The sequence below is a fragment of the Aphelocoma coerulescens genome, chromosome 2, assembly GCF_041296385.1.
Source record: "Aphelocoma coerulescens isolate FSJ_1873_10779 chromosome 2, UR_Acoe_1.0, whole genome shotgun sequence".
Classification (NCBI taxonomy): Eukaryota; Metazoa; Chordata; class Aves; order Passeriformes; family Corvidae; genus Aphelocoma; species Aphelocoma coerulescens.
In genome coordinates, this window is record NC_091015.1 from 69384550 (window position 1) to 69409252 (window position 24703).

The 24703-nt window shown below is 36.1% G+C and overlaps 1 protein-coding gene across 7 annotated transcripts; it reads right to left on the reverse strand.

Annotated features, from left to right (window-relative positions):
• Positions 1-309: 309 nt before the first annotated feature.
• BRD9 (bromodomain containing 9) lies at positions 310-24691 on the reverse strand. 7 transcript variants are annotated; one of them, XM_069007918.1, is made up of 18 exons: positions 24561-24691; positions 23414-23634; positions 21643-21775; positions 19889-19949; positions 18834-18978; positions 16828-16938; positions 15901-16013; positions 13777-13866; positions 12814-12946; positions 10498-10573; positions 9120-9215; positions 8239-8371; positions 7354-7465; positions 5710-5748; positions 5215-5286; positions 3835-3937; positions 1893-2060; positions 310-1164 (listed from the first exon to the last, which is right to left on the reverse strand). In XM_069007918.1, exons 1-18 carry the CDS (start codon positions 24631-24633, stop codon positions 1064-1066), a joined length of 1980 nt encoding a protein of 659 aa, XP_068864019.1. In that variant the 5' UTR covers positions 24634-24691; the 3' UTR covers positions 310-1063. The 7 variants fall into 7 exon arrangements, with proteins under 7 accessions (XP_068864019.1, XP_068864018.1, XP_068864017.1 ...); XM_069007917.1 differs by having other exon boundaries at positions 15901-16016; XM_069007916.1 differs by having other exon boundaries at positions 15901-16076.
• Between the last annotated feature and the right edge of the window lie 12 nt (positions 24692-24703).

Consider the following 24703-nt stretch of genomic DNA (forward strand, 5'->3'; position numbering starts at 1 on the left):
TTTAGACTTTATCAAGACTTTACTGTCAGTTATCTGATTGACTTCCTTGATAGGTCCTAAAAACTTACAGGTTTTTTTGTTTATAACTACATGTGGCATGATAAAATCCATCATTTGAAGCAGCACATGAATTCAACCCAAAACCTTTCAGTATCTCAGTAAAGGAAGCAAACTTTCCCCTGCTAAGAACAACATTTGTTACACATAAAAACTGCTTTTCTATTTTTATTAATATTTACAAAATAATGTAAATTCGTAACATTTGTCTACTTGCACATAGCAATAATACAAAATCCCTCAGTTTCAGTATTGATGTTTTATAAAAGTTTTATTTTGAAATTACTGAAAAGCACACCTTATCCAATACTTTTTCTATCCTATGAGATATACACATCATATTACAAAATACAAGTATTATCTTTTCTTTGTGTTTCAAGGTACAAGGGATCAGAAAAACATTCATCTTTTTCAAATCCAGGGTAGAAGTCTTATAAATGAGCATTTTACTGCAACTACCAAGTATGGTTGCTCTCAAATTAAGTGCTCTCTACGGCAATTAAAAAAAATATTTAAAAACATGGGAAAATATTTAAAAACAATTTATACAGATTATTAGCATTAGGAGATGGAAAACATAGTAGTGATCCCAATTCTTTGTTGCTCCTTGGAGATGTTCAGGTTAAGACTTAAACAGAACTAGTAGGTAATTGTATTGCAAACACTTAATGACTGCTGCCATGATTCTGGGAAAATCATCACTTTCCAGTGTCTATAAAATACAAATTTTTCTAACACATTATTTGCTGTTTTTCAGTCAAGATTCACAGACTCTCCCTTAACAAACAAATTGAAAGCAGTTTGTGGTACACTGCTAACAACATGATGCACTAATTAGTTTGGGGTTGGGGTTTTTTTATGTTTGCTTGTTTAACCTTGTATACATGATAATATTATACAGCAATCCTCATAGAAAAGAGGACAAAAATGCAGTTTCTGTCATGGACAAAAACTTTATAAAAACATAATAGAATTAAAATACAAAATAAATATAGTACATGTCAGATTAGTTACTGGTAGCATTTGAGGTTTCTGGAGACTGAAGAAATTCATAGGGATCATGAACCATGTCTTGCTGTTCTCCAACACTCAGATGAGAGGGGCTTCCTGTTGAACATGGGAAAAAAAATCAAAACCTTTAAAAGTACAGAAAAAAAATTGAGATATTTATACATATAAACAGCATGGTTATTTCACATGTTCTTTTTGGACTTTTAAAGCAAGACAGACATTTAAATGATATTTAAACAGGAGATTATGAAAAAGAGATCCCAAAATTCTTAGTAATTTAGATAATTTATGGAAAAGTAATCATTATGCTATAACTCCGAGTTGAAAAATTATACACAATGCAACAGAGTATCATCCATCCAACATCTACTTTCTCAGAAACGGCAGCAAGCTGTTAAGCAGTATGTTATACTATCATCCTGTCTTATCACTGAATTTTACAGTTGACAAGGAAATGCTGTTGTAGAATCCCAACCATTACGTGCTGCATACAACTATGCTGAAGTAAAATAATCATTATATATTCCTTAGTGTAACTAAGGGCATCAATTGCTATTGCTTATAGGGAATTGCCAGTGAGTATCAATTTACTTGACAGTTACTTCAATCACACCTAATCGAAAAGTAGTGGTCTTAGTTCTGGAGGTCAAAACTCTGTGGTGTTAATTATCTTTGCCACACATATTTAAAAATTAAAATATGATCAGGCAGCCCATTTCTATCAGAGAGTTTCCCACAAAGATTGATGTAAATTACAATGTAAGTTTAAACCAATTTCATATAGAGCACAAATACTGCAACTTCTGTGACACAGCTAACTTTACCAAGATGATGTTGGTCTCTTTCGGAGGTATTGGAGAGGGAACTCAAATTGGATGATGGCCGGGATCCCACTCTGTCAGCCTGAGCTTCATGAAGGTCCTGAAGCAGCTTAGTTGTTTCATCCAGATGTAGATGGTTATCATCATGATCAAGCTCCTTCTTCACTTTTCCTAAGAGCCACCAACCAAAACCCATAATTAGCACATGTACATTGACCCATGAATTACCAAGTCACTATAAAGAAGTTCTAAAAGTAATTAACACAAGCATTGTCTATTACACAAATTTCCTCAATCTAGCATTTTCCCTCACACTTCTAAAAAGCAACAGCTGCAGATCTGTGCAGCACTGGAAGATGAAGGAAAGTGCCACACAGAAATGGCTGAAACTGAACTGACTCCCCGTATTTAAACAGCTGTAAGAGCTTAATTTGTCTTCCTTATCTGTTAAACACCAGACATGGACAGACTGGCCTGAGTTGGAAGGGACTTTAAAAGCCGTCTTGTTCCAAACCCCTGCCATGGGCAGGGACACCTTCCACTAGACCAGGTTGCTCAAAGCCTCATCCAACCTGGCCTTGAACGCTTCCAGGGATGGGGAACCCACAGCTTCTCTGGGCAACCTGTGCCAGTATCTCGCCATGCTCACAGTAAATAACACATTTAGTTTGTAGCAAAAGAGAGTCAGCAAAAAGATCACTTAAATATCTAACTCAAAATACAGTTAAAACAGAACATGAAATCTATGGAGGCAAAGAAATTCCCATCACAGAAGGTTCTAAGAACAGTATCTTCTCCAGCTACACTGATTTTGTAGTAAGCTAAATAAAACTGTGAAACTGGAAAGAACTGGACGTATGTGCCAATATATGCTATTCTTTCATTGAAGACCTAAAAAAAATTCCCTCAACTTTAAACAGGAAGAGTAATTCCTTCCCTTCTCTTTCTTAAGTGTTAATTTTGCAAGAATTATGATAAGAATTAATGCTATAAACTCTCTCTGGAAGCCAACTGATCTAGAAGTACGATTATTTACAGAAAGGTCAAAGAAGAAAATATAAGCAGCTTTCAGTGGTGCATGAAATTTATAGTAAGACTGATATGTCTAAACATTATCTATAAAGTGGATATTTATTCATTTTTTACTGAACTGCAATAAAATTAGAGCGACACAGTATAATCAGAGCTTACTTTTCAATTGCTTTTCAAACTGTACCTATGTGAGAAATTTGTAGAAATCTTTTTTCCCTTTAAGTCTTCGATGAGCTTGGCTGTGTTTTATAATAGATAGTTTGGCCTCTTTCACATTCTGAATTAAAAGTGCCTTAAAACATAAGCAGATTGTTTGCTTGGAGGACATTTTTTAAGACATTTGACCAGCTCAGCTGCCTGCAGAAGTGGCAACAGTACTTCTTGTGGTATTTAAAGGATAACTATGAAAAGCATGCATTTGAAACAGCATCCAAATTCTTTTACACAACTGAAGATAAACGCCAGAAGCTTCCAACACCAGAAGCTTCTTCTGATTTTTGTTTTGGGATATTCTGAGTGGCAATATGATCAAGTTTCACGTACTAACCCAATTCCCAAGTTATTTTAAAAGACATCATATGAAGCAACATCACTTCTGAGTGAAAGTTTCACACTGATTCTTAAAATTTATGTTACTATGAACACATGAAATACAAGCAAAGCTATCAAAATAGTGATGTACAAATTCTTCGTTTTCTTCAGTTGTACAGGAAAAGTTAGCTTGGATACATGGATGTCTCAAAGGAAAAACAGAGCAAGGTTTCATTTATCAGCCCTAGACTTTCACTTGTGTCAAATGTAGAGTTATTACTACTTTTCAAACACTTTTTTTAGTCTTAGCAAATCCAGCTGTCATTTTGTCTGAATGGTACAACTAAACCATAACTGATGTCATGTATATTTAGTTACTTACCTAACGAACTTAACATAGAAATATCGAGAGATACATCTGAATACGGCTTCATGGAGAGAAAGTCCAAGTCAGAAGTGTTACTGTCTCCAGCAGATTCTCCAACCTATTAAAATAGAAGACACAGAAAGACTAGCAAAAGTGACAAGCTGTCATATAACTTTCCAATCTTTAAGGCACAAATCCATTCTCTCAGAAGTGTGTACAACACCTGAGACTGGAGCATCCATAACCATCTTGGCTAACTTGAAATTCAGAGACAGCTCAAAAAGGTTCCCAGACAGACCAGTCACACAAATGGTCAGGGATGTGCACAGTAGTCCAAGCCTTTTAGCTCATGATCCAGGACTGCTGAAACTCACTTACACATTCAAGTCATCCATGTCTCATGGTAGAACCCTGGCAGCTGGCTGTATTACCAGTGTCCCTCATCTTCTCCATATGTGAACAATGGATTTACTGACATTTTTAGTACAGTGGGCCTCCCTCTTCACAGTATCAGTTGGGCCTCTCTAGTATTTTTTCTATCCATCTGAATAATGAAATACAGCCTGCACTGCACAATTCCCTTTCTTTCCACACCCATTGCAATATAGCTAACGTAATGGCACAAAGGAAGAAATCAGAGTCACTGAGATTCAAACCAGAGAAATCTCTGAGGGTACCTGTTCCAGCAGGAGAAATGAGACACTCAGGTAAACACACAACCAGGTATTATCCTTTAGAAATACGAAAATGAAACCTAGCACTTTCATTAAATAACTTAACCAGTTACCTTCTAGAGAAGTCCACACCTTTCCACAAAACTAAGTAATATTTATAAAGTTATGAATTTTTTTAGTTGTTTTAATGTGATCCATACAATTTTTATGTGATTTGCCATGGAACACAGAGCATATCTACTGTTGTAACAAATAATTTGCAAGATAAAACCTGTACTACTTAAAGAAATATTTGACTAGTAGCTGTAAAAGCATAAGATATGCATTATTTACCCATACTTTCTAATAGACATTTTCAATGGATGTGGTAAAACTGATTAATATTAATGGCATTTTTTCCAATTTTATAGCAGGCTGAAATTCAAATATCAATCAGCAGATCAAGTATCTTTTTCGGATTCCTACGTGACCTTTCTGCCTCTGAGACTTAGTTACACATGCTGAAATAAGCTGGAGGATACAGAACAATAAAGTCACAAACAAAACCAGACTGAATATCAGAGAATTCATTTTCAGTACTGAAACCTTATTCTAGATACTGTAATTTTAGTATTCTACCTCAGAGCTTGCACTGAAACAAAATAATGTCTCAATACTATTTTTTTGTTTGCTCTATGGTTTATTCCTGTTGCTTCCCTCCCCTCCCCCCTAACCATTTTACCATAATCTGTTTGGAAGAATCCAGACAGGTATTACGCAACTTGTGTTCTTCTTTTATAAGAACTGGCAGAACCTAAAGAACAAAGAAATACTTCAGATCTTAGCATTTCATGTCTTATATTTACTAAGAACGTTCCCTGACAAAGTTTGTGTATTTTACTCGTTTTCCACAAAGAGGTCCTGGGCCAGCACAGAACACTGTCACACTTTGTGATGTTTGAGTAGAACCTTCACAAAAAAAATGAAGACCAGCTCTTCTCCAGGGCAACCTCATATAGTCATGCCAACAATTTGTAACTAACCAGGACAGCCTCTCTAGGAATAACCTAAAGCCTCTTCTTTCTCATATACTCCACTAATCAATCTTTTCTGTATTACCATACAGAACAGAGACATATTCAATAAAATGAAGAATTTGAATGTTGGAAGCTCAGAGAACATCACTTTCTCACTTTTTCCAGTTAAAAACCCCAAACTGAGTATCAGCATAACTTACTTTAACTTCATCCAGTGGTTTTACTGGGATGTTTCGCCTCTGGAAAGAAAGAATACCAGTAATTGTTTATATTCAACACATGGGACAGACATCTTTCTTGTACCATTTCAAGTATATTCAAACTTCACACACAAAAGGAGGCTAGAGACAGCTAACTTTTTCACGTATCTGTAATGCAATTACAATGTAACAGTTGCTGTTCTTAAATATTTTAGTATTATGCATTTTAATTAATCTTTGAGTCCCCTTATACTATTTACTCTGCTCACAAACTTTATATTCAAGTGCAGTATCTTTGTCAATACTTCAGTAACTACTGATCACAAATCATTCAAGGTTGTACTTTCAGAGATACTAATTCTTTCTCAAATGCAGCAGCACAAAATGCTCAGGCATAAAACACCATGACATATGATCAACTGAAACACACTTAGTTGCGTAAAATCAGCATATATCCATATATGTCACAACTGAACAGCATTTTTAAGTGCAAATAGCCATTGAGAGGTCTTCAGAAATTCTCAGCTGAAATAACATTCATAGAAAAACACGGTAAAAGGCAAAGGCACATTTTATTTTAAAGCTAAGTTGACTGTGTTGCATACACACATTCCTCTATGTAGGAGAGTATTCAGAATATTGGGGTTTAATTTCTTGAACTAATCCTTTACATTTCTTCCTGTTATATGTGCAATCTTATTCCCGTAGGTAAAAAACACCCAGAAAATTCTAAAGGATCGTCAGTGTTCTTCATTCTATTGTCTCCTTATTTCCAAACACCACCCACCCTATTCCACTTCTAAGTCTGCAAAGATTTAGAATAATCTCATTTCCACCATATCAGGAAGTCTAAATACTTTCTATCTTCCCACCCTGCCTCCCATTCTTTATTCTTCAATCTTTCAGAATGTCGGCATTTTAAATAGCAGACAATTATTTCAAACTACGAGTGGTTTTCAAAGTGAAGATAACATGAAATTTATCTTCAGAAATTACGCAATTTCTTTTAGATTATTTTGCCCTGGGAATGCAAGCAGTCTCACTAGAATCATACATATTTCTGAGAAAACTCTTTTCTCCAATCTTAGTATGAATCTCATCAGGAAAGTGCTTTTGCAAATAAGTTAAAAGTTTTTCCTGTACTACATGAACATAGAAGTTAGAACTGGCAGGTAACAGACACCTGCTACAGTGATAATTAACCTGTTCTTTAATTTTACTTCCATGTTCCAAATAATTAATCCTTCCACAAGAAATGTATTTTGCTTTTCAATTAAGAAAAAACCCCAAACCTTAACAAAAGCATTGCAATGTAACTCAGAAGTAGGTATGAAAGTCATGACATTGAGTGACAAGGCTGCCCAAAAACCATCTAGTTGGTTGGTCCCACTATGTTATATCCCCTGCCTCCTCCTTTCTGCAGTCACATAGTGAACACATTGGAGAACTGACCAAGCCAGTGAAAAGGATTCCTCCTCTGTTGATTAATTCAGTCTCTAATTTGGTTCATGGTTGCTTGAACAGCTAAGCTTGCACTGCTTAAACTGACAGAGGAAAACAAATAATCTCACACAACATTAAAAAGCCAGTAGATTCATTTTTATTCTGATGAATTTGTGACATTTCAGTGCACCCAGGACACACCTGCTTTAGCTGATAAATAGTTTTGGAATGGTCGCCACTAGTGATCTGGTCAAGAAGATCATCAACTATTTTCTTGCTGTAACTTCCAGCATCCTTCACAAATTCTTGTAAGCTAGCAGGAATGGAGATAAGCATTACAGAAAACATTTACTTTCATAAAATCTACTTCTACTTAAAATATGGTTTTCCCCAAATACACTGCATTACACCTACATTTTCTTTGGTCTAACTGTTTTATGCTTCTTCAGAAAAGCAAGTAAGGCCTTCAAGACACAGAGTTTTTTCCTTTATTTTAATAATAAAGTACACCTGCAACTTGTTTTTCACAAGTACTAGCAAATTTTGACTTGAACTATCATTGATGGCAGGTTAGTGGGTTAAAACACAAGAGATAAAAAGCTTGCGATTATTTCCTTCCCTCCATGAACAACAATTCAATGATGTGGCATTTTTCTTTTCAAGTAGCTTTAACTCTTTCAAAACCCCTTGAAAAACATCACTGTTGTAAAGCCACTGAAATATATTACTTGCCTTTTTAAATTTATTTTCTGCTGGGTTTAAAGCAAAACACTAAATCTGTGGCAACCTATAATATACTGTGGTTGAAGACCCTAATAACAAGATCCATTACAACCTTGCAATAAAATAGGATAGCTTAAAAGGGCAAACAGAAAAACCCCCCAAAACCCAAAAGCAAACAAACAATAAACAAAAAAAACCTCCAAGAAGGATGAAAACTAGCTTCAAATTTTATAGCGATTTATTTTAAAAATAAGTTTGAGAAAAAAATTCAGGATTTGGAGGGTCTTAGTTGAGATTAAGTTTAAATTGCTTTGCAGAGAATTGCTATGAGAAGTTAAGACTTCCTAGTAAGGAGGCACTTACCTTAAGGCACACTGGATCCCAGTTTCATCACCATATGCTGAGTATAGGAGCTCCATCTCATCTGGTTTCAAATCATGAAATATAGAGTTGTTTTGCAAGGAAGGTGCTGTATTGGCACTGGTAAGAAAGGTTACTACACAGGTAAAAGAAAGACACAACAAATGATTAGCTCAAAAGATCACTTGGGGGAAAAAAAAAAGATTGTGTTTTCTGAAACAGATAGTGAAAGTGACATTATTTTTTTCTCCAACTGAAAGCAAGAGCAGTATCTCAAGGATACTTCCAGACTCTAGAATCAGCACAACTATTTTAACCATATAAACAAACATACTACTGGAAAATCAAGAACTATGTTATTCATCCTGCTCTGAGAAGAAAAAGATTCGTGGCCACACCCCCTTTTGTATTTCTACATTTTGTGTGCATCTACTTTACCGCTGGTTGCCAGTCAGTTTCTAGAAAGCAGATTAGAAACTATTAAAACTGGTAAATAATACCAGGAAAAAAAAATTCACAGTCTGCACAATCCTTGTCATATGATGGAAAAATGCAAATGGCTGGAAGTTGTTTCTCAACTGTAAGTGCAATTACTCTGGAAAAATTATTTCCCCCACAGGAAATGGACTACCATTAGTGGAAATCTTCTAGTGTGGCTATAGCACTAAGTTAAAATATTAATCCATAAATTAGGTTATGTTTAATAAGCAAAAAAATCAATTTAAGAAAAACTGTATTCTGCTGTTAATGGAATTATTATATATTAAAAAAATAACCAAGCAAACTTTCATATTGAAACAGGTATAAACCGAAATTATGTTACATCAAGTAATTGCTCAAACATTTAATAAACACAAAGTTAAAACATGGTCTTTGGTATTTACCTTTATTTCTTCGTTCATCTTTGAAGCCCAGTGTAGTGAAGCCAGGTAATAATTTGCTTGACAGTGAACTCAGATCCACTGGGTGAGTTTCTTCCTCTAGTAATTTAATTTAAAAGAAGGCTTAGGAAAGCATTTCATGTTTGCAATTTATGATGAATAATTAGAATTTGCTATTTTAGAGCTGTAATTAACATGAAGACTAAATGTCTTTTTATCTATACATTAAGGGTAGGTACTGTTAATTCAGGTTCTCCATTTAAATTTCAAACACAAGCTATAAATATGCTTCCATGTCTTATTCACAAGATCTATGGCTTACTTAAGTTACTTCACTTTTAAAGTATACAGCAGCATCTGTAATTATTATAGTAGCTGATTCACAAACTTTCAAGACCCAGATATTACTGAAGTGATAAAAGGAGTCTCTTATGTTGACTAAGTGGCTGTTTGTTTATAGAAATCCATTATCATCATTCTTTAAATTTTCAGTGGCATAATTTCAGCGGCATTAAATACCTTTTTTTTTTTCAGAAATAGGTAATAGGCTTGATAGCAGTCAAAATGCTCAATTTCATTCCAGAAAAATTTACTACCAAATGAAACAGAATTTAGCAGGCTTGTGTCTCTCAGTGTGACTAGTCAAAAGCATTGATATATTCATCAGTGAAACAACAGGAAATCTGTGAACAAATTCTGATCTCAAAAGGTGCAGAGAAGGAAGTACTAAATCAACATGACACACAGCACCAAAAAACTATGGCATTTCATTCATCACAAATTTCAGTACTTCTGCATCTTGAGCTTGAGATTAAAACAAAGGAAAAGCATAAAACAATATAAATAATATATAGTAACAGAATGAGTAAAACCAAGAGAAAAGATCAAGGAACTAAAGAAAAAATATTGAGCAAAACCTCATAAACTTAAAACTGAAATTTAGCTAATGATTTAAATTAGGAACTAAAGAGGTAAAAGATTATTCTGAATTTGCATCTGTCACATTCACATGGGATTACAGCATTTTCATTCACCTTTTGTCTGTTAGGTATTGAAACTACAGCGTACTTGTCTTCCAAGCTTTTTATAAAGTTGTAGCAATGTATAAGTGCTTATAAAGAGGTATTATTTTATCTTCTCCCTGTTAGCATCAGTAAACAAAGTATCTGAAGAGTGAAAATATGGAAGGCAAACAGAAACACCTTTGGGGTGTTTGGGGAAATGGTTTGAGAAATAATTGATGAAAATAATAAACTTTTTTAAAAATTAAGAACTATTTTAAAACTTATCTCTACTACACAGTGTCTGTATCTACAGTTAAGATTTCAAAATCTCTTAGAACATTCAAGACTAGAAATGTTTGCTTGAAAGAGTATTTTACCTTCTGCTTCTGGATCAGATGAATTCACTACACTAAATAATAAAGTTCCATCTCCATTTTTTTTCAGATAACCAATCTGTGAATAGAACCATAAAGATAGAGGAGCAATCATTCAAAACTGTTCCCACTCAAAGAAGGAGTTGCCCATTTACAGAGAAAACTATAAAAAGCATTTTTAGCTGTATTGAAATACTGCACTTTGGTATTCCCCTTTTCATACAGAGAATCTTGGGTCACTATTTAACACCACTTAGCAAGTGCTTCAGAACAGAAGATTAAGGAGCAGAAGTTCATATATCATATGACAGACAGCACCTTATTCATCTTTCTAAATCAGATCAAAAGTTTTCAACCAAGACAAACCCAATTCCATTACCATTAGCAAAGAGCCAGCCTTCCTGACTGCAAAGTCTAGAACACACATCCCTTTCAGAAGCAGAACTGTAACTCCTATCCACAAACAACGTCACGGCTTATTTGAAAATTTAGATTGAACTGCTTGTTTACATGTCTCACCCACAACTTTCTCTAATTTGAAGTACTTTTATGAACACACTACCAAATTCTTCAAGAGGAAGAAATGTTTTGACAGACCTATTGGAGCACACAAGCACAATGCTAAAGACAGATGTGAAAGAACAAGAGCCCACCAGGGTATGTAAAGGTAGAGCTAGATCCAACACAACAAGCAAAGCTAATGTCAGAAACTGATTACACACGAATTGAGAAAAAAAAGACTCTAACCTCTCAATATGAAGTGATAAATGAAAACTGTTTTCTCCCTACAAAAATATTACTAAATAGTTCCAAGGAAATCAACAATAAATCTTCTCTATTTTGTTTTTTATTCCACTCCCTCTGAAAAAGTTTAAAGCTCTCTCCATACAGGAGGCCAAAGCTAATATTGGTTTACAATAAAAACAGAGGTGAGATGCTGGAAAGAGAATGAACTAGAACACTACCTTCAAGTGATGGCAAAAGTTAGCAATGGCTGAATTCCAAAACCATGCCAGTCAGTGTTACCTAGACTCTGTGGGACATGCAGTGGGGCTGTCTAGCTGATTTAACAGCCTAGGCAATTAAGAGCTGCACACCTTCAGAAACTTCCTTGAACACTGCAAAACTGACTGCATCAGCACGAAGTACTGGTATTGTTTGAGGAGATTTAAAAAGGCACTCTTACTTTGGAGGTTTCAAATAGCCTTCAATCCTAGCAAGTCTTCTAATTATCCAAAGAAACAGAGATTCATTGAACCTAAACCTTCACCCACTATTCTTTGCAGCCTTACTTCCTAATCCAGTTGAGCCTAAGTTGACTGCATAAAAAGGGCCACTGCCCAAGAAATGGGCATTTAAGTTTGAAGACACAACACCACTTTTGCTTCAAAGCAAAGTTCCTTCTGCAATAGTTTTTAAATAGGTGGAAAATGAGGATGTGGCAACATCCTGATTCTTTTCTTGACTGCAGTGGCCACTAGAATGACAAATGAGAAATGGGAGCAAAGGTGGGAGTAAGTCTCCACAAAATTCAAGGGAAAGAGAGTAAACGTATCCCAGTGCAGATCTGTAGCGAATCCCTGGAGCATTCACTCCAATCCTAGCATAAGGAAATGAAGGAATCCACCACCATCATCACAGAGCTAAAAAACCCACAGCCCAAGAATAGAACCTTCACAGAAAACTGCACCAACTGCATCACCGACCTTGTCCTTCTAAACCTTGGAAGAGCAAAAAACCCAAATACATGGACCAAAGACATGGATCAGAATCACATTCAGGACTGTCAAACCTGCTATCTAAACCTTATCAATAAAAGATCTTTGTATTTGGTACTCATGCTACAGCTGACAGCTACTACTTTTAAGTACAAAACTACAAGACCTTACAGATTCTCCTCATTAAAAACAGTAATTTAACACTTAAAAATATGTTAATTCCTGGGAGTGGGGGAGCCCTTCAAACTATGCCATAGTTTGCTTTTTCTGAGGTTGCAGCAATACAAGAAGTGTGATGTTATTTTAATCACTTTCAAGGGCTGCAACTCAAAATTGAGGAATGTTTCACTGTTTCCTGCAAGTGAATTTCCAAAGATGTTCAACACACAATAGAACTTGAGATCCACTTAGGACCCCCCTACAATGGCTTTCAGTGGGAACTAAATGATAGACAACAGCGGTACTGGTATTCTGCACAGAACACACATCCCAGATGTTCGAGTCTCAGAAACCCTAACAGTAAAGCCTGTTTCCTAATGTGAAACAAAGTATTCAATAGTCAGGCACAAATCGGAACTGCAAACTGCCGTGTGCAGTAGACCTTGCTGTTGGGTAGATAGCGATTGATCCTATCCCGAGCTTCATCTGCTGCATGTTCCACTAGTGCCAAGACATGTTCTTCAGCAGTGCTGTCTGTCAGGCTGCACGCATTCCCCTCAGGTTCAAAAATGCAGCTAAAAAAGAGAAGAGGAGGAGCTGTAGGAATTAAAAGCTAAAACAAAACAAAGGGCTGAATTTTGGCTTTGCTTAATTGAACAATCAGTCCCACTCTTCTCCCAGTGTCAGTCTACTTCAGCATTTAAGTGGAATTATAATCATATTATGAAGTTTTGCAGCAGAAGCTCTGAACTACCAAACTAATTAACTTCAAAAATTTAATTGTTTCTGTACCTTGATGAAAATGAAGTATTAAATGAAGTACAAAACAGAGATTGGGAGTAAAACTGCATTAATACAGGGTGAATGCTGTATGCATGCTTAGTCTCCCACATGCATGAATATGCTATTTTCAAAAATTCCAAATAGGAAGATGCAGAACAGAAATTACATAAAGAAGGACAGAAACTAGCTAATCAGAGAAAAAACCCAACAAGCTGCATTTATGATGATTATGTCATATAGCTGCTTGCAGAAGTAGGACACAACTCCCAGTCTAACAGGGAGTCCTTTAATTCCTATGTTTGTTAGTATCAGCAATTAGCATTCCTAATCCGTATCAATCACATTACTGCTTATAATTGAAATTACAGAATTTAGAATTTATCTTTCAGTAGATCCCTTTTCATTAAAGCTCCAAAACAATAAAATTGTAGCAAATAAGCATGCCCAAGGATGGAACAGGACACAGCTATCACATAAAATCAGAAAAAGGTAGTATCATAAAGAAAAGTGTGAAGGTATCATAGAATATGGCAGTCTTCATTATATTTTATATATAAAATAAATGTTGTACATCAAAATATTTCAGGGCATTATATGGACATTAGACACTAGGGCCAAACACCTTAGGTACTGGGTAGAGCATCTCCTCACACCAAATCCATTTCTCTCTCCTGGGTTATCTTCTTCCATTTGCTTAGCTAAGAATTTCTCTCTGTATAGAGATTCAGATCCGATACACAAGTAAGTTTTGCTATTAAAGACAACAAAAAGATCACAGGATCATACTATTACGAGACAAATGTGTTACACGATTTTGTTTCATTGAAACTTTACGGAAGGCTGTACACAGCAGGAAACTCCTCAACAATTGGCACTTTCTTCACACTCTACAGAATACTTAAAGGACAAGAATTTTGAGAGAACGTTCAGAAGATTGCAACATCCTAAACAAAATTTTCAATAACTACTTAGACATTAGGATGTTCAATGATCAAGTCACTTTTTAAACTGTATAGAGGTCTAAGCTGCTTTAACACTTTGCAAACCTTGACTTCAACTCCTCTGTTTTTAACCATGAAATATGAAGGCAAAAATATCAGTTATTAGGTTTGATTTTCCTCCTCCAATGGTCTTATTGTTCATCAAAAAATACAGTATCAATCCTACAGATGCAAAAATGTGTTTAAAAGTTCAAGTTAATTGAAAAAACCAAATTAATTCCAACTACTAAAGTTACATAAACGTTGAAAAGAACAGAGAAGTAAATTTATACTACAACTGATTGCAGAGAAACTGGTACCAGGATAAAATTAAAGGTCATAATTTTTAACTACCTGAACTGCATGTTAAGGTAGATGTTAAAGACAGAGCCACACTGTATGGTTTGGCAGTCTCAATTTCTTGCTCTGTGACAAAGTAAAAAGTTACTCCTGTGGTCGAGTTTATGCAATTAATGCTGGACACCACACAAACCAAATCATCATGTCTTCTAAGAAAATACAAACAATCAAAAACCAAAGCACCAACCCCTCAACTCTTGTTTACAAAAAGGTGCTTTCAGCTGATTTCTACACACAACCCATTAAACAAGGGACAAATTACACTTTTTTAATTCTCTATGGTACAGCAACAGATTTGTTTCTGTATGTTATCAGTAGAAGAGTTTCTACCACAGACAATTACGGTTTAAAATTATTGTTGAAGATATGTGGTTGCAGTCTTCTGTTTCCAAAAAAAAACCTCCATTAGAATACTACTTCTTCCATCAGCATTAAAGATTACAAAAATAAAAAGTGGCTGATGAGAACTCTAAGGTTTACTTTTAAAAAACATGAGACAAGGTATATTTCACTTTTTTTACTCTGAAGATTTAAAAAGAAACCTGCAGAACATATCTACATGATCAGATTATTTAAGACATGACCAGTGATGCTCTGTTGCAGTATTTTTTCCATGAAGTTCCAGCAGATAGAACGCCCTACAATTTAAACTCACAGTCTATCTTTGGATGTCTATGCAAGAATACTGAACAATTTAAGTTGCTTGTATATCATGATTTCTGCTAAAATCTCATAAAATAAATTGATTAAATTGCGATTTTTTAAACAATTTTACTAACATTCGATTTTAGCTATAAAAATCTGAATTTGTGACATGGGGTGCCTGTTAGCTGGAGGATTACTATTGCACTAGCAATGTATTTTACAACGAAGCTTAATAAGATTTCACTGGGGAGATGTTATCATCTGCTCCAGAAATAATCTCCTGTACCTTCATAACCTGCCAGATAAGGTTAAAGTTAGATAAAATTACTCACTGATCTGGGACCACTTTGCCATCCTGGAAAGAACCTCTTACATTTTGATGTGACTACTTCAGGAAAGGGAAAAAAGGGACAAAATGCAAAAGGTATTTGTGGCTATATCCAAAATAAAATAACATTTTAACCACCATCAGAAGAAACCACTCATTATTTAATATAAAGAAGAATAAAAATATCTCTATAGATATTAATTTTAAGTGTTTAAAAAAATATGCAGTCATCTTTTGAATTGTTTGCTTCAAGTTGGGAATCACTGGGTTATTAAACAAGTTCTATAAATAAACAAATAAAATACAATAAAATTGCCCATTTATCCTATGGACCTCAAGGAAAAATGCTGAGGTTTTTTTCTCAGTTCTTTGCTGTTATGCAATACCACAAAAGCTGCAACAAGCCAGTAAGCATGCCCATTAAAACCTTTACCTAATAACTTCTTTATTTTGCTTTTTGGATTTCTTGGTAGTCTCTGCTTGTACAGGAACAACTTCAGGAACAGGTTCTTCAACTGCTGTATCTTCATCGCCCAAAAGAGCTGCCTGCTGAGAAAAATCCATGTCCTGCATAAACGACATGCTGCGCTTCAAAGCTAACAGCCGTTCCTAGAATCAGAAAGGACAGAGCGGCAGGGACTTAACCTTTCCCTCATAGCCAAGATGCTATGATAATGGGATGGGATGGGAATGGCCATGGCCTTATTTTGTTCTTAATGTCTCGTTCCCAATGGCGATGCAACATGATTTGGTCATGGTAGCATGGCATCAGAATTTCTGCAGCCCAACTATCAAGAGAGAAACAAACAAACAAACAAACTGCATATGCAAAAACAACTGTCTATTTTACACAAAACTTACCATCACTGTAACACATGCACACACGCACACACGCACACACACAGAGCAGCTCACAAAAAAGCCTTCATCTGACAAGCCAACAACTGTATTTGAGTTAAAAGTATTTGCAACACCTCTGAAAACTCCCCTACACCCAACACCTTGAAAACAGTAGTGCTTTCTTGTTTATGCAGAAATAAAACTTAAATGAGATCTTGCTTTCAAAGTTTCAGCCAGAATTAGGATTTTACAGTAGAGTTTGATATATGTGGATCTTAACTGCTTTCACTGAAAGAAGCTCCTACAGACATCAGTGGTGCAGGTAAGGTTGAGAAATAAGTAAAAATTGACTTATAACAAGAATGCCATCAAGCCCTTAAATATAGCAGCACTAACTGGCACTGCTGTAATTCTCACAGATGAGTAAAATAACATTTATCATTGCTACTATGTTCCTTTTAAGTATGGTAGCATAAAAACCCCCAAAGTTTCTGCTTTTTGTTTTTAATAGGTCTCTTACTTTGCTCATCATCTTAAAGCCTGTGTGCAGTATCTTCTTGGCTAGCTTGTAGTAAACAGTATCTGGTCTGTTGTAAGTCATTGCATTATCACACATCAGTTTAAAATCTGCCTGTAAAATACAAAACAAAAGAACTGTAAACATTTCAAGTCCTTTGTTAAGTGACTGGAAGATACCATTCCATCTTGGCAGCTCTGTGAAGAACACAGTAATATTCTAGCAGCAGGCTCATGAATGCAAGCCAAAAGCAGAATTGCAAAGGTTTGAGTCTTTTTTACCTCTCCAAGATGCTCAGTTTCCTTTGGAACTGGCTTTTGGTTATAAAAAACACAGTCTTTCCTGAATGCCAAATGTAACATTTTCTCCTTAACCAAATGGACCAAAGAGAAGAAATGGAGAAATCACCAGAAGGACCAAGCCACCAAGGCAACTTTTTACAGCATTCAAGCCCTCTGCCTCCAATTAACAAGACCATCACAAAAACAGAAATTCAGAAGGTGACATGGAGGAGCAAACCATGGGCCAAGAAGCAGACAAAAAAGTGCATGTAAGCTACACTTCTAGTGATGGCCTTTCAAGTGCTGCAGAAAAAGCCCGACTTTGAAGTAGACCCTTTTTTCCTGCAGCAAAACGGGTGAGTTTTCTGCAGCAATTGCCCCTCTTCTAAATGCAGGAAAGAGTTCTTGCAGATTCTACTCTTAGAGTGACTAGCCTCAGCTAGTCATATCAGAAAGGTAACCTTTTCAGCAGACCTTGTTTCAGAGGTTAAAAACCTACAAACTTCATTTCTGTACTACAAAGCTTATGGCTTTGTAGTTCTGTGTGATTAGGTACCCTCGTGTATCTAGATAGAGAGTCCAATTCCTTTTTCACTCTAACATGGGCAGACTTTTAGCAAACTTTTATTACTGCTCAGACTACCAGCAGAAGCTAAGTCCTTCAGAAAAAAAGAATCTGTCAGTCTAAAAAATACTGCAATTTTCATTTCTTTTTTAGGTTCTATCCCACCAGTTTCAATGCTGCAACCTTGCCTGTAACTAAACAGCCACAGAGCTCCCACTCAAACTTCCCTTTAAAGTTCTTAAATAAGACAATCCAGCAAGATAGAATTTAGAGACCTGAAGTCATTGCTAATGGCAATGCTATCACGAATCCTTTTTTACCATTTCCTATAAATCCCTATAGCATATTTAACAAAACAGAATAATCTTTGTCAAAGCATCTGTAAGAAAAGTAAACCTTTCTTTGCTCACCTTGCTGGACCTTTCAAAAGACGAGATTAACCCTGAGAAACAAGCCAATGCTCTCTGCCAAGGTTATTGTTACGTCAATATCACTCTAGGAAAAGCAATTCTGAAGGCAGCTAATAGACCTTCATGAATCAATTAAGGAAAACTCCTTCAGGAGCTGGCAGTACCATGAAAACATTTCTTACTGCACTGTTGGTAAAACCATGATGCACCTAATAAATTATTACAGCAATAATACACTAAATAACTAAGTTAAGTTGCAAATAACCTTGCCAAGTAAGTTTCTGCCCGAAGATAATTTCAAATGAACTTATATGAAAAACAGGATAATTAAAGATAAAAAATATGTAGTTGTTATTGACTCTTATACAAGGAGCTTCAGTATATCCACAGGTTTCTTGCAGACAGGTCCAAACTACATTTTAATCAACCTAACAACGTCTAGATTAAAAGAAGAAAAAGGAAATGAGCTCAATGGCTTAAGTCTTTGTGATAGTCTTACTCATGGTAAAGTTTAGCAGCATAAATTCCACAGAACTTTAGAACATGTTCTTGGCATGTTCTTGGTTTCCACAGTAATTTATAGAAGACTGTAGTAGAATCTGACAGATTATTTGTAACACACTGAATATACAAAAGCATTCAGTTCAGTTCTGAAAAAAATGAGCATTAATTAATGTAAGAAAGGCTTTTACAGTTAAAAAGAATCTTCAGTTTCTTACTAGTTGTGAAATATCTAAATCTTTATTAATTCACCTTGAATTCAGTGACTGATTTGTATTCATTTGCTGCAATTTTTTCCTTCATCGTACCAAAATCCATAGGGTGTTTTATTATCATGGAATATCCGGGAGCAATGGCATCCGTGACTGGAAAAGCAAAAAACCCATGAGGATCTTTCCTAAAAATAAAAACAATACATTTAGATTTACAGCAGCAAACAAAATGATCCTTGCTTTTGTATCACATTAATGACACAATAGTACTAGCTAAAAAAGAAAAAACACTAAAAACATTCTCATAAAGCAGATGCATGTTTGAAAAATTTTCTGATAAAAGAGAGCATTTTGATTTCACATATATAGACTTTTTGAAAGACATTAAAAATGTCTTCCAGTTCAATTCAGTGATCGAATGATCAATTCAAGCTAGTTCTTGTATTTCTTAATTAATTCTTGTATGTTTTCTATGTCTCTACTCTCCAACTTGGTCTTTCAGCTTAATTGTACAAAAAACCTCAATTCTTCTTGTTCATAAGGTCCTCTAAAAATAAATAAAATGTTTAAATTTTTTGAATTAGTTCCACATTCAGCTTATTGCTACGTAATAAAAAGGAATAGATTTTTTTTAACATGAGGTACAGCTTTAAGAAAACAGTAAAATAAAAAGCCTCTCCAAATTAAGAGGACTATCAAGTAACCAGGTCTAAATTTGCTTTGTATCTGACAGTCGACACAGAATAAAACAAAATTTCATTAAAACAATCTTTCAAAGAATTATAGTCATAACTGGCTTTTAAACCCTAAGGTAAGTTATTAGTATTTAATAAATTTATAACAGCAATGTATCCTCTGCCCAAAACACTTATTTTCCTGCCCAACGCTACAATTGCAAAGTTGGTAATAATTTTCCTCAACTTATCTTTAAAAATTACCAGGTCTCACATGGTTGCAAAGGTTAACAAATATATTACAGTCAGTCTCTAGACACTCTTTTCAAACAGAAAACCAGGATAAGCAGTTGCCAAGTAACACAAGTAAATATGCATCAGACACTGCCAACACAGCTGAAGACACAATAACATTTACTACCTTTGAAGCTGGCGAAGGAAGTGTTCCAGTAATTGCTGGATTGGTGTGCTCTCATTTTCAGCTGCATTTTGAGATGAAAACACAGATAAGTGCAATGAAACAGAATATAGTTATATTTGTTTATTTAAAAATATAAATACCAGAGAGAAATCTTACTGTAAGTACAGCTTGTACTGATGTGAAGCTGAATGTGACATGGATTTCAAAGCAAAAGCACATCAGATTTCTAAGCACACAGTACCTGTTTCTTCTTCTTTTATTTTCTGAGCTTTTTTTTTCATCACATTAAAACCTAGTACCCATTAAGTCAGGTGTAGTGCTAAGTTTAGTAGCTCTAAGAAGATGTGTTAATAAGATTAAAATAAGGTGTTATATATTTCTGCAGAAGAAGTGAAACTTGGTTGCTCAAATAATGCAGTTGGGAAAGCCACATTTTTATAACATGTTTGTCATGCGATTTTAATGGTTTCTTTACCATAAACCCAATGCAATCAGCTTCTCTGAACCTTTCAATCACAGAGTGACAAACAGATGCAGATTTGCTGGCAAGAGAGGTAATGATTACAATTTCCCTTCCTGTACACATTACACAAGAAACACTACGTGTTAATTACCTGTTACTTCAGAGAGACTGGCTTTAATGAAGTTTGAAACATTAAAGAAGCATCAAGAATGGAAAATCCAACTCTCCATCAGGATAGAGGAAAGCCATTTCCTTTCTTAACCATAATGCATCAGGTAATTTCTATGCTTTCCATAACATTTTACAAGCAGATGAAAAGGGAGTAATAAAGGGAATAGTTTTTAGCTTGTCAGTTTTTAAGGCTCCTGACTACCCAGAGACATAAAACTCGGACCAGAAAATTTCAGTTATGTTGACAGCTGATGGCCACCATTCCTCAATTTACTGTATGGTCACAATTATAAAATCCCTTGGAATTACTTGACCAGTCAAAGAGCAGTATTCAAAAGACAAGACTCACAATATTCCTAAAGACACAATTTTTTGCTACTAGGTTACATTTTCAGGTTTATGTGTAACTGAGATCATGATGTAATTGACAGTTCTCTAAAGTAAAGGTTTCCACTGAGTAAGGATGAGTTTTAATTATCAAGCAATGGTTACACGTAGAAAAAGCATGGCAAAATCTAAAAGGATTAAACATGTAGAAGTTGCCACACACAACTGACAAATATTTTGTCTGGTGATAAGAATTAAAGAAGATTTGTAAATGAAAAACAGGGGTGGTGGGTGGTGTCTACAGTCTTTAGAGACCTTCTAGCACAACTTCCTTTTCAGGAGAATAGAGATACTAGAACTCCACATACACTAGAAAACAAAAAAAGACCGTAACAACACCTAAGAAGTCTCCACAAGAGTATTTTCCCTCGAACTAAGTGAAACTTAGTTTCAGAAATTCTGATCACTGTTGTGTAAATGCTGAGGAGAAGGAATTAGTGGAGCACTACGCACAATAATACTTTTATAATGAGGGTTATTCTGCCAAGGAACAGAAGCCAGAGACAGATGTCCTTAGCAGCAGTCGCCTGAAAACAAACCTACTAAAACATGGAAGCACCAAGAGGAATACTGACTCTTCAAATAGCAGTAAGTTCTGAATGTTGGAAAAAGTAAAGTCCTTAAATTTCAGTAAATCTTCATGAAAATTTTACATTTTGGTACCTTTGACAAAAGCTTTGTTTTGTGTGCTTTTAAAAAGAACTAAAATTATTTAATCTTTCACACTGCTCACCTGGCTGAGTTCTGCATGCTCTGACAGGACGATCTGGAGGAGGTTCAACCTCTACCTTTTTCCCAGGATCAAAGTCATCAGTTTCTCCTTCAGTGTCACACTGTTCTTTCTCTCTTTTCCTCTTTTTCTCTTCCTAGTACAGCAGAGAGATGATATATTTTAGAGGGACGGACTTGGAATGTGCAATCCCACACACCACAAGGTAAGAAACAGTGATGTTTTTAATTTGGAATAGTTATTCAATATCTGAGTCATAATATGGTTTAAACAATACTGCATACATTTTCACTATCACTTTTTCAATCTTCTTGTCCAATTAAAACTAGACTGTTCATCTTTTGCCACTTTGTATTTAATATAGTATTGTTCTATCATTCCTGCACGTTTGTTGAAAAGACTGTTGAACTCTGAAGCTCTTTATATGTAAAATTGCACAATAATAAGCTACACCAGAGAGCAAAGAAAGTTAATTTACTATTCAGTAAAGATCAATCTGTGTCTCTGCTCTCATCAATGTATTTTTGTTGTTTGTCACATTAAACAGAAATGAGTAAAATATGTGACAACTCAGCCAACAAAAGAACCATAAGAAACAGTGGTGGCAATTAATGATCTCTTCCTGAGTTTCAAAGCAAAGGCACACCTAAGTCATTCCTGAAATCCTGCAATCATTATCCATGTTTGCACAGAAAAGCATACTTCCTGAACCTTTCCTAGACCACGGTTTTGTTACTTAGCTATCCATTACCTTATTTTGAATGTATTAATAATGAAGGTCTGGGAAAAAAAATCCAAACAACACCCATCCCACAACTCAGTAAAGGCAACTGATACTGCAAGGTCTTGTACGAAGGATAGCTGGTTTTGCTACATTTCAAGTCCCAGCCTGAAACATTTGCGCTAAGAAAATTGTGCACTCTTTGTGGTGTATTCAAGAGCTTCTGAACGATCATATGAGATCTGTCACTTCCAAGTAATACAAGCCAAACAAAAAAAAATCAACTGGAAGCGATTTTAGCTACAAACATACACAAAGTAGCACCAAAAAAACTATCATACAAGAATAGTAAAACTACATGACAGGAAAGAATTTAAAAAGCAGAAATGCCAGAGAATCCTTACTACATTAAAGAAATATTATTAAAATTAAATTGTACAAGTAACTGTGCTGTCAATGCCTTATTGCTGATTTTAATCAAACTCCTCAATGTTCAACACAGACAACTAAGGTGACCACACTACTTGCTACTAACAAAGCCACAAAGCCTAGCATACAGGCTATTCCAAGAGCCAACCAAAGCAACATACCACAGTACTCAACAGATCAGAAGCTGTTTTGAGTAAACGTACCAATTTCAATGTTCAGTAACTTGGCACACCTCAAGAAGATAAACACAGCCTAAATTTATTTGAAAAGTTGAAAATGCCTCCCTAAAAGGGTAACAAAACACATTTGTGACCTGGCTAAAATACAAAACATCCAACTGAAAAACAGAAGCATTCATTCAAGGCAAATAAATAAGAAAAATAAAAGGTTACAAGAAGGAAGCTTTTACTTTGTTCACAGAATCACCACAGGGTTTCTCCTTTAAATGGCAAAAGTACACCAACTCACACACATGGGTTTTCTACATTTCTGAAGTGCTATCTCCAGACAATAAGCTCCTTGCAACAGTGATTTAAACAAACAAACGAAGTTCTGCACCAGATTTTAGACCTGATAAGCAAGCACAAAGACTGGTGTGTCTGAATTTTAAAAATCACAGCTCACCTTTCTCTTTCTTCTTTCCTCATCATCTAGATGCTTTTCTTTTTCCTTCTCTGACTTTTTCTTCTTTTTTTTCTTCTTTTCTTTATGTCGTTCTCGTTCATGATCTGATCTATCATCGTAGTAACTAGAATCATGCCCTGACCCAGAGAGTTCAGTCACTTCACTGCCTCCAACTTTAAGAACCAGCTTCAAGGGTTTTTCCAAAGGTTTATCCACATAATCTAAATATTAAAAAATAAATAAATAAAAATTAATAAATGCACAGGGAGCTAACAGCATGCAGCAATTACAGAATCAGACTCCATTAAGTCGGAAAAGACCTGTGAGATCGAGCCCAATCTATGACTGAACACTACCCTGTCAACTAAACCATGGCACTAAGTGGCACATCCAGTCGTTTTGTAAACACCTCTAGGGACAGTAACTCCACCACTTCCGTGGGCAGCCCATTCTAATACATAACTACTATCCTTTTTGTAAAGAAATTCTTCCCAATGTCCAACCTGAATTTCCCCAAGTGCAGCTTGAAGCCGTGTCCTCTCGTTCTGTCAGTGGTTGCCTGGGAGAGGAGACCGACCCCCACCTGGCTATACCCTCCTTTCAGGCAGCTGCAGAGTGATAAGGTCTTCCCTGAGCCTCCTTTTCTCCAGGCTAAACAACCCCAGCTCCAAAGCTTCTTCTAGAACTATTGTTTATAAGCATTCGCTGCAAGTCAAAACCACACACAATGCATTTGGAAAGAACAATAGCTAAGACTAACAAATCCAATCTTAACAAACAGTCCTTCAGCACGCCTTACGGTGTGATGTTTCACAAACCTGCAAGACGTAAGAAACCGACTCTTCGGCCTCCCCTGAAAACGTCGCAAGATCCTTGCAGAGCAAGTTGAAATTAAGCATCACTCAAACACCGCAGCGACCGGATCCCCTCAGGAGCAGCCGTGGGAAGCACGGAGACGCTCGGACTCACACCCCAGCCCCCGCCCCACGTTCCTCGGGCCGCCCCCGCCGCCGGCAGCTCCGGCACTCGGAGCAGGGTCTCTGCCCAGGCCCCCCAGCCCGCGCAGGGACGCCAGGCACCGCCGACAGCCGCGCCGGGGAAGGGGTGGGGCGCGTCCCGGGTACAAAGAGACCCTCCCGGCTCTTACCGCTGTAGGCGGTGGCGGAGGTCGAGCGCCATTCTGCCTTCTCGGCTTTATGCTTTTTGTGCTTCTTCCCCATGGCGGAGCCGCAGCCGGCCCCGCCGGAAGCGCTGGGGCGGGCGGCCCCTCCCCCCCGCCGCGGAGGAAGA